The sequence below is a fragment of the Dermacentor andersoni genome, chromosome 10 (genome assembly GCF_023375885.2).
Source record: "Dermacentor andersoni chromosome 10, qqDerAnde1_hic_scaffold, whole genome shotgun sequence".
Taxonomy (NCBI): domain Eukaryota; kingdom Metazoa; phylum Arthropoda; class Arachnida; order Ixodida; family Ixodidae; genus Dermacentor; species Dermacentor andersoni.
In genome coordinates, this window is record NC_092823.1 from 27,826,957 (window position 1) to 27,838,089 (window position 11,133).

Here is an 11,133-nt window from a genome sequence, read left to right on the forward strand (position 1 = left end):
TAAACTGCTTCGAAGTTAATTCTTTCGTTGCTGAGTGGATATAAATCACTTCACTAAAAAAGTTGCTGCTTAATTAAATGTATATACCTGAATCTTTCTGTCAGCTGTCAGCCTGCTTGGCATCATCACTAAGGCAGCCAACTCCCTAGTGGTCATAGTCGGGACATGGTGGTGGCAGGACGCAGTGGCAGGAGCCTAAGGCTTCCATCTCCCTAGTGGATGTAGTCGGGACATGGTGGCAGCAAGCAGTGGCAGGAGCCGCCACAGGCTCAGAACTCCCTAGTGGACATAGTCAGGGCAGGGTGGTGGTAGGACGCAGGGGTAGGAGCCGCCAGAGTGTACCTGCAACAAATTTGCACAAATGTTCTTAGTCCTACCATGTCACGATTTACAGTAAAAATTGAGCTGTCTGTGTAACATGGCTACGAATACAAATAAAGGTAAACAATTAGGTCCTACAACACAACTAGAACCCCAACAAAGAAGAAACGGTACTTATGTTTATGAAAATCCAAGCACTGACAAAAAATATTATGCAACCGATTTGTGCATGGAAGCTCAGTTGAAACCTGAGCTCATACAATCAAATTATCTGCTAGTCAACTGCAAGCCTGCCATCTTCTAATGTCATTGTATATTTTTACATGCATTATTTGAAGCTGCGTTAATACTCGTTGAACATCTCTTAACGTAAGTAAATCGTCGAGGTAATTGAATTAACGAATTCTGGTGGCCATAAATGCAACAAAGTGCAAGCACGGAATGAAGCTTGCCAAACTGGGTAGTGAAAAATAACAATGTGGTTCTCTACATATTGTTTTTCTGGCTTTCGCTCTAGTATTAGAATACACAAGAATTTTGACATTCCTGACATTTCACCCTGCTAATCTTTATTCCATAATGCATAATACTTCAGCAAGAGCAATAATGCTTTCCTTTAACCGTAAATAGTGATAGAAAAGAAATTTCACTGGAGCCAACGTTCTGACAAGAAAACTTATCTCCTTCTATTTGTTGAAACATTGGCTCCAGCGATGCTCTTTGTTCTACGGCTCTTCATAAAGTCTCTGTCTTCCTGTGTACATCTGTGCTTTCGATGTGTCAATGAAATTGTAATAACGGATAATTAGTAAATGTGGCTGGTGAGGAACTTGGGCTTGTTGGTAGATAACGACAGAGTAATTGCGCAACATTGAGATACGGACAAAGTAGGCTTGTGTGTGTTGTCTCCTCCAGCCATGTCGTCCCTTTGGGCGATTACTCTGTCTCGATCTAAAAGTATTACCTCTTGCCCAATAATAATAAATTGAATAAAGACAGGAAAGTGGACACAAAAATTACAACAAATAGCATGATATGCTTGTGAGATATGGGAAAGTGCCTGCTACGATCTGTCTCACCCATAACGTGCTGAATAAGATGGCGACTTCTTCTGGCTGTTGCCATTTCTTGAATACCTAAAATAAAACACATTTCAAAATTACAAAAATGCACAAGGCAACAGCAGTAGCAGAGGAGATAACGCATTGCTTAGTACAAGAGGGTGAACGAATCTCTGAAACATGGCAGACGAAATTTCCTTTATTAAGTTAGTAGAAAAGTACATCAGACTTCATTTCATTTAATGCTGTCAGCGTTTCTTGGTACAAGAAAAAATGTATTTCTGCATGGATGCAGCAAAATAATAAATAGCCTTTTACTTTTGCAAAATATGCTGCAGCGACTAAGCCAACTACACCTGTATATACTTAAAATTGTTGTATGCACATTGCAATAGCCAAGACAGGATAAACTTGGGTTCATATGCAGCTCACTGGGAGGTACAACTTTGCAATCAACTCATTTCTGCTTGTAAAATGTACGCACTAACATAAAACTACTAACAAAAAGACCATTTTTTCATAAAACAACAGACTCAATTTAGAAAATCCAGTAGCAATATTAGAAATTCACCGCTTAACTCACCTTCCTTTTGTAAGCCTAGTAGGGTTTACTATATAAAGGTTGCAGCAAATTCATGCTTTTAGATATTTACAAGAGTGAAAATAAAGATTACGTAAAAAAATTGTACCTTATATATCGGCTTAGATTGTGAGATAATGTGTTTTCTACTTGCAGCCAAATGCACATTAAATTTGTTGTTTCAGCTCTTTTAAAGCGTTGTGTGTCTTCGCTTGCGAATGCAGCCGCCTTACAGCTACGAAAATATCTGTGCTGCCACATCGCCTGACACTTCCATAGCGCATTGTAGCGCTTTTATTATTCGCGGTTATATAACCGAAGCGCTAGTAAATCTTCAGAATACACAAGCTGTCTTCAATGTTTTCGACGACGTTTGTTCGCCAGCGAAAGCCACACTGGTGCTAGTATTGTATCTACACTTCAAGTTTGGCAGCACTTGATATTCTGCGGATTTTTCGATGCGACAGGCCACTCGTCCCTAGAGTCGTTAAGAACGATGTTTCTCCTGGCAGTACGGCTTGGCTGTAATTTCATATGCTCTCGTGAGGCTTACGTCTGCCAGTAGTATTTTCGCATTCATACGCGCACGCATGCCTAAGAAACGTCTGTGAACTGCCAAGAGAAACGTGGCGCAAAATGTTGCCATACCGGAAGGGCCGAGTACGCGCCGTTTGTAAACTCGGAACAAAAGCTGATATGCTTACCCGAGACGTTAAGAGAAATATTGCACAGGTCACTCCCCGCTGGTGGTCTTTCGTGTGCATCTTGTCGTCTCTGTGCGTTGCGATCTCCTATATCACAATGAAAGACGCAATGCAAACCGCAACACTTCGGACGCTTGTGAGGGGCCGGCAAGCTGCACTTGCTCGATGTCGGTAAAGACGAAATCAGCGACACGCTGCTGCTGGCGGTGGTCCCCCTCGTCGCAACACACAGCACGGACAGAAGTTCCCACCGCAACTTGCCGCAACGCCTGGTTGCAGTCGCCCCTAATGCAGCGCTTTCAGAACCACTCATCGACAATGTACTCGCGCATGATAAAACACAACTGCAAAATGGCGTCATGCTATTGACGGCTTCGGCTTTGGATAATTTTGTACGCGCACAATTGCGCAATGCCCTAGTTTCGGTTTTCTTTCCTTGCATTGAAAAAAAAAAAAACACTGTTTTGCTCACTGATAATTTTGCGTCACGTAAGCAATGTTCACGAATGAAACAGCCATGAATTTAACATGCGCCTTGAAATACCCGCTACCTTCACTCGCTGAAGCAATATTTGCTGGTCGGAGTGTGGTTGCGTTTGAAGTATATATCATTGGGCTGTCGGAGCGTGCTCGAAGTGTGAAGACGCGGTGTAATTGTCCTTAATTTGCTTAGCTGTAACGGGGCGGCTGCTCTTGATTTCTGTCGAGTGCAGTTTGCTCTGATATGTAAGGTTGAACTATGAAGCCACCCATGTTACTGAATAATCTAGTGCACCTGAACCTGCCAGAAGTCCGGTATTTCCTCCACGAGTTCTTGCGACTGTGTGCCGCTGTCACCAAATGCGAGCGTAGCCACTTGGGGGAGATTTAGCAACACATTTTCTAGAAATATCGTTCACCGCTCTATCAGGACGTGGAGAAGCAGCATGGTTGGTCCTTAGTAAAATTTTCCCTCTTTTGCGAATTTTGCGATAGCAATTATATGGATTCGACCGTCGAAATATACTTGTCGGTGTTGCCGTGAGCTTACGTATAATATCAAGTGCGATAAGATTCTATTCCACGGGGTTGGCTGTGCGCGTTAAAGGAAGTGTTCGAGGGTGAGCAGAGATGTATAGCGGCTGAATGGGCGCCCCAAGTACCTATAGGTGGTCACGTGATGAAACGCGCGCAAGCTGGGGAAGGGAGGCGCTGGTTTAGCACGCTTCTCCTCCCCTGGCGGTTGCTCTAGCCCGATCTTGCGCCACCTTCGCTCTGTTTTGGAAATAATTTCCGATGGGTACAAAGCTGGCGGGGGGGGGGGGGGGGTCGCTCACATAGCGCAATTTCAAATTTCGGAGACGCTTGGAAGGAAGAGGCAGCACGAGGCCCCCCGGTGCAGTAAACACCTCCAATTGCTGATGGTGCGGAGGTGTCGGGATGGCTAGCCTGGGTAGACGGCCAACACTCACCCCATACAACTGAGGAGAGTGTAGTTAGGTTGGCTGCGCAGCCTTGAGAGCAGTGCCGCGCTACCCAAGGCGCGATGTAGCCGGTAGACTTTAAGGGTGCCGCCGTGGAGGAGCAGCAGTGACAGCGGCCATATTTTTGCCTTCACTTGGATGGCAAGCCAAAAATGTGAAGCCAACATGTGAACCCAAACGTGAATACCCAAAATCAAATATGAAGTGCGCGCCATGGTTACGTTAAGTAGGCGGAACGTTATGGGCCCTCCCCATTCCACGGCAGCGTTCGCAGTGCAAGCCATTGAAGAAGGCGCGGTAGAACCGCCAAAGTGATCATAGACAATATTTGATCACCAATAACTCCGTTTCTTTTGAAGACATGGAATTGCTTCTTGCTGCAAATACTCTCTGAACTCGCGCTCCTCAGATGTATTTGAGCAGATAAATTAAAAGTTGTTCAGGGAACCTTTAAAAAGTGAGGGGCGTATATTTTAGTTGACTATGAAGGAAGAAGTCCGTTCCAGATATTCACGGCCCCTTTTCATCCTACTGTGGCGCTGTCGCACGTTTCTTGAAGTGCAGTGCACTCGACGGGGTTAGGGCGTTGTAGCGCCATGCATTGGAATGAGGCACCTTGCGTGGACAGGTTCGGCATGCCAGCCCATGCGGCAGTAATGCCGCTGCCAACATCGGTCGCTCGCTCCTGCTGTTCCCCTAGTGCTTGCTGGGCGCTGCTTGCGTGTGCGTCTAAAACTGTGTTGTTTGTGTTGCTTTTTTCGTTAAATGGCCCTTTACCCTCTGTTATTCCAGTTTGAATTGTCAGCCTTCACGTATTCTGGCATACTCGTGTCGCATACTGCCCGAGTATGATTTCAGTTTTGTAGCCCCGTTTGGTGCGCGTTCAGCATCACTGTAGTTTTGTCGGTTTCTTGTGCCCATAAAACTACATATATTCTCTTAAACGCTTGGTCCACGTTGGCCAGCCCTCAAAGAATAAAACACAGCAGTTGTTGCAGCTATATAAGCACTTGCCTGCGCTTAAAAATATATTGTAACCAACAAATGAAATTTTATTAGCAGCTACCCACATATTTATTCAATTGAACTGCCATGTAAATAGAATGATTGCTTATATTTTTAAATTAAATAAATAATTGAAATCTTCATACGTATTACTTTATTGCATAATTAATTTACGGATTAGGCAGTTATTCACAATGTAAATGATTACTTTTGCTATACGCAACACATTGTTGTTCCCATATCAATTAATCCAGTTGATCCAATCGTTGATTGCAATACAGGAGGCATACAAGAATATGTTGGGAAATGTCTCCAAAGATTCCACAACTACCTTGGTTCTCCGGAAGAAAGGTAGAAAGGTAAAGTGAGGTATTCCCAAAGGCGTCAGGCAGGGAGACACAATTCCTTTAATGATCTTCACTGAATGCTTAGAAGTATTCCTACCATTAGACTGGAAAGAATTAGGTGTGAGGATCAACAATGACTTGGCATTGTTCTATTCTGCCACACTAGGGACGAATTGCAACAAATGATTGAGAATCTTAACCGAGAAAGTGCAAGGGTCGGGCTGAAAATATGCAGAAGACTAACATAATGTTCAAGAACCTGAAAAGTGAACAAGAACTAAGGATTACTGGTCTGCCTGTACAGCCTGTACAGAAGTATGTTATCTAGGTCAATTACTCACAGGGGACCCTGATCACGAGAAAGAAATTTGGAGAAGAAAAAAATGCGTTAGAGTGTAAAGGGTACGCGATACCATATCCTGAGTGCGAATTTACCACGGTTTTTTTTTTAAATCTACAACATACTTTAAGTATACTCTATCGGTCCTGACATATGGGGGAGCAACATGAAGCTTAAGAAGCTCGAGAACAAGTTAGGGACTGCGCAAAGCAGGTTGGAACGAAAAAAGTTAGGCGCAGCGTTAAGAGTCAGGAAGAGAGTGGTGTGGATTAGAGAGCAAACAGGAATAGCCGATATTCTAGTTCAAATCAACAGAAAACGTGGGGCTGGCAGGTCATGTAATGCGTAGGGTGGATAACCGGAGGACCATTAGAAGTACAGAATGTGTACCGTTTGAAGGGAAGAGCAGTCGAGGTTTACAGAAAACTAGGAGGAGTGCTGAAATTAAGAAATATGCAGGCGCAAGTTGGAATCAGCCAGCGCTAGACACGGGTAATTGGAGATCACAGAAAGAGACCTTCGTCCTGCATTGAACATAATATAGCTGATGATTATGATGGTGCGTTACATTATATTATCATATTTTTCTTCGTTAAATGCCTAACTTTTATTAAGACTCTCCCGAGAGCTAGGCGAGGAATCGTTTCTCTATCGCATTCTCGGTTGACGTGAAACTCACTAAGGTAACAGAGCCTGCGTGGTCAATCGAATAGTCTTTCTTTCCATTGCCACTCTACAATCTTATAGCTCCGCAAACCAGTGCTTGCGACCGGACAGTTTGAATTTCTTTATTAACATTTTGTTTCTTTATGAGGACACACTTCAGAAAATTGGTCACTGTAGCAGCGAAGCCTAACAGATGGCTTATGTCACATGTCAAAGCACCGGTCACAAGCTCATACTGTTTCATACGCCACCAACTCATCGTTTCCAAAGGGCAAAAGTGCTTTCTCCAGGGGTAAATGTTCGCACGTACACTATACTCATGTGTCATGTGTCTAAGTGGACCGCGCTAAACGTACCATAGAAGGATGACTAAGAGGCAGCACGGGGAAGCAATAAACTCGAAAGCAAGAAAAGATTACACGATTAGCAAGGCATATAGAAGCAATAAACCGGGGACCGTTCACATTGACGTGACAAGTGCGTCGTTTCTGAATCACTTCTTGTTCTAACGAGCATGCAAAGGTCAACAAGCTCCACCCGTATTTCTCATTTAACTTACTGATACAAATAATGTGAAAAAAATTCCGGTAGGAGTCATCTCACGATGAATGTAGATGTTTATACAATTAGCATTGAAGTAATGTAATGACAACGTACTGCCAACACGCCAGAACACGTCATGTGTCTATAGGACGTATCCAGTGTATGCCACTACTACCGATGCCGGCATGGCGCGTGTGTTGAATACATTCAGGCAAGATTATCTGAAAATACCGAGTGTTTCCGCGAACACTTTCAAAAATTTTTGGTGGGTGTGGTGGTGGTAAACTTTATTGAAAGGGAGAAGGGTAAAGGGGGACGTGGCTGAGGGATCGGGCTCAAGTAAGGCCTTGGGCCTGCTTGGCCTTCTCCACCCAGTCCACCAGTTCAAGCTGTCGGTCGACGTACCCGGAACTGAGCCAGGCTGTCCAGTCAGTCCCGCTGCTGACGGGGCTGTGAGAAAACGGGAGCGAGGTGCATTCCCACATTATGTGTGTGAGTGTTCCTGTTTGTGAACAGAGCCTACATTGCTCGCTTTCCTTGCCCCCTGTGATTTTGTTAATGTACTTTGGGTGTGGGTATGTGTTTGTCTGGAGTCGCCTAAACGCTACCGCTTGCGTTTCATCGGGTTGCTTGGCCGGTGGTGGGAGCACGCGACGCCTCAAGCGGTACCTATGGGCTATTTCATGATAAGACTCGCAGGGTCCCTCGTGTCTGTCCTCCTCATTCACACCATCCGCATCCGCGGACGAGGCCCGGCGTACGAGATCTCGAGCCAGACTGTGAGCCGACGCGTTGCCGGGCACAGCCGCGTGAGCGGGGGTCCACACGAGGGTTTTCAAACCGCTTGGGGGTGCCGCGTGAGGACATGGTACACGTGTTTGGAAATTCTACCGCGGACGAAATTGCCGATGGCCGGCTTGCTATCGCTGGTGATAGTATTCGCTTCCGCATGCATGGCCATGGAAATCGAGGTTGCCTCCGCTTCCCACCACTCGGCCAGCCGTGATTGTTGGTGTTCTATCAAGCCTCCGTTGTGATCCGCTACCATGAGGTCGCCGCGAGGGTGTCTCACTGCGCCTGTGTAGACCACTCCATCTTGCAAGCCGTAGCGTCGCCAAATCGCTTCACTACGGGTCTGCCGAAGGCCCTGGTGGAATTCGAGGTCCATGTTGCGGTGTAGAAACAGGGCATAAATATGCCCCCTGACCTTTCGCGGAATCGTCATGTACTCTGTAACCTCGGGGATGGTCTCGAGACTGAGCTTCCGGAGGACTGTGCGGCCAGCCGGGGTTAGCGAGAGATGACGGACTTGGGTTGTGTTGTGAGCGTCGAAGAGCTCCTCGATCGTATTTTGCATGCCTAAGGCCTCTAGCCTTGCGGTGTCCGCGTTGTCCGAAGGCCCAGGGCTGCCTTTGTGCTTCGTCTGATCGTTGTGTTTTATTTAGCTAAGTCCGTGGCTGCGAGTTTGACAGATGGCGTCGACTACATGGTTCTGCTAGTTATGTATGCCTGCACAAGTAGAAGAAGTTCGCCCTCGCCCATGCCGTGGTACCGATTAGTTACCCGGCGAACGAGCTGTAGCGTGTAGTTGGTCGCCCTCTGGAGTTTCTTTAACATGAGCCCGTGGCGCAGCATGTTCTGAAAGTCTAGCCCCAGTATCTTGATACTGGGGCGCTCCGGGATGGTATGTTTTCCGACCTTAAGTTCAAGGAAGCGCCTCCCCCGTGGTAGTACCCTGGGACAGCTACTTCTCCGAGGCTTGATCAGGAGGTATTCAGATTTTTATGATGAACACATCAGGCCCCTTGACTCCGCATAAGCTTGTACGACGTCGATGCCGCGTTGCATGTTCTCTTAAAGAATTTGCGGAGCACTGCCGCTGCCCATACCGTCACGTCGTCAGCGTAGGTGTTGTGGTGAAGCCCGGGGATCAAGCACAGTAGGTCCTGGAGCCCGCGCATCGTCGCGTTAAAGGCAAAAAGGAGTTGACTGATCCCTGCGGCGTGCCTCGGCTCCCCAGCTCTATGTCAGTTTCATGTTCGCTGACTTTGATCCGGCACTTCCGGTCAGTGAGAAGGTTTCGGACGTATTTGTATGCTCGCTTTCCGACACCCTTTTGGGTAAGTCCCTCGAGCACCGCTGCATGGGCGACATTGTCGAAGGCCTTCTTCAGGTCGAGGTCCAGGAGGGACCGGCATCGGCGAGCGTCCGCCGGACTTTCGGGTTGCATAACCTGCCTTTTTAACTGGAGGAGTACATCTTGAAAGGACAGGTGTGGCCTGAAACCAAACATGGAGGGGGGATTCTAGGTGTTCATTGAGACGGTCCAGGACGATGTGTTCCATCAGTTTGCCGAAGCATGATGTGGGTGTAATCGACCTGCGGTTGTCCGCATTGAGTGGTTTGCCTGGTCTGGGTATAAAGACATTCGTGGACGTCTTCCACTCTTCCGGGATGGCGCCCGTCTTCCAGCATTTGTTCATGAACTCGGTGAGCTGCTCCATTGCGGCCTCGTCAAGGTTGCGCAGGATCTTGTTGGTCACGCGGTACGAACCCGGCGTTGAGATCATCCGCAGCTTGAAGGCGGCGGCCGACACCTCAGCGAACGTAAAGTCTGCGTCTATGTGCGCGTTCGGCCGGCCGCGGTAGGCCGCAGGTAGCGCTGTGTTGAGTTGCGGGCCGACGTACTTGTGTCGCATCTCGACCAGGAGCGCCCCCGGGTCCTGAGCATGCCTGTGAATTAACTCGGCCATGTTTCTTCTGCCTTCGGCCCTGGTGGTGTTTGGGTACAGGAGGTGGCGTAGGAGGTGCCATGTCAGGGTTACGCCTAGGTGTCCCCTCATGCGATCACATATTTGGTACTATTGCTGCCGGGTGACCTCGGTCGCGTGATCGGAGATCGCTGCGTCGAGTCGAGTGACTCTTTCCTTGGTGGCTTGGTTATCTTTCCCCTGCTGTTGCCAAGCCCGGAGCATGTTCGATCCTGCCTGCCACATGTGTAGCAGCCTGCTGTCGACGTGGGAGGTTTCCGGGGCGTCTTCCGGGTCAACTTGTTCCGTACGCCCTTCCACGTCGCCCAGCAGTTGGCTCGTCCAGGATGAGATATTGGCGATGGATCCCTCACTGGCTCGCGTTCTTTGGACTGACGGAATATGTCACAGTTTGTAACCAAGAAGCGATGCTTCCGGCGACGCTTGCCACGGTGAAAGATTTCCGTGTGAAGGATGCAGGGGTCGCTTCCCAGAGTTTCGCCGGTGTTCTTCAAGGCGTAGTCTTGCGAGTGGACGACGAACGTCAGGTCTGGGTTGGTGTCTACCTGACCTCGGCTGCCGATTCTGGTGCGGGCGGTGGTATCGTTGACTAGCGTGAGGCACAACCGTTGCGCGGCTTCTGCTAGATGTCTACCCTTGCGGGTGTCACTTAGGTATCCCCATAGAGTATGACCGGCGTTTAAAGTCCCCAACGATGAGCAGGGGACATTCGCGGCTGACTTTGAGGGCCGAGCGAAAAAGCACATCGAGGTTCAGGTCTGCATGCGGAGCGACATATACGCTGAGTACGAATAGGCTGGGATCTGAAGTGCGCATCGGGATGATCTCCACGAAAACGGGGGGGATGCTCTAGGGGGAAGAAGTTTCGATGTCGTGGATCGCCGTCGCCTGTTCTCGGTGAACAGGCGTAGTCACTTTCTTGGACTTGTTACGGCAGTGGAAAGCCCGGTAAAAGGAAAGGCTGGCTTCCATGTTGACTTCTTGTAGCGCTATAAAATTAGGTTTGTAGGATTCTTGCGGTGCCGTGTTATTAACATGCTGGTGAAGGTTGGCCTTCTTTTTGAATCTGCGGTAGTTCCACTGCCAAACGTGCCCGTGGCAGATAGCACAGTTCTAGTTAATGAGCTGGTCTACTCGAAGTGGACATTACTTGCACTAAATAAATGAAAACATATTTGACCAATTACCAAAAGTTCGCTAATTAGGTATTTAAATATTTACCCTAGGCCCATATCGAAATTTACAAATTCTCAAGATGACACCAGTTTCGAGATATTAGCTCTCGAATTTTATGGAGAAAAGCATTGACGTTTCAGTAACTTTTTTGTTACA

The 11,133-nt window shown here is 47.6% G+C and overlaps 1 protein-coding gene across 1 annotated transcript; it reads right to left on the reverse strand.

The window, feature by feature from the left end:
- Nucleotides 1–279: 279 nt before the first annotated feature.
- LOC140213426 (uncharacterized) lies at nucleotides 280–9,783 on the reverse strand. The gene is made up of 3 exons (XM_072284649.1): nucleotides 9,410–9,783; nucleotides 9,078–9,309; nucleotides 280–342 (listed from the first exon to the last, which is right to left on the reverse strand). Exons 1-3 carry the CDS (start codon nucleotides 9,781–9,783, stop codon nucleotides 280–282), a joined length of 669 nt encoding a protein of 222 aa, XP_072140750.1.
- Nucleotides 9,784–11,133: the final 1,350 nt, after the last annotated feature.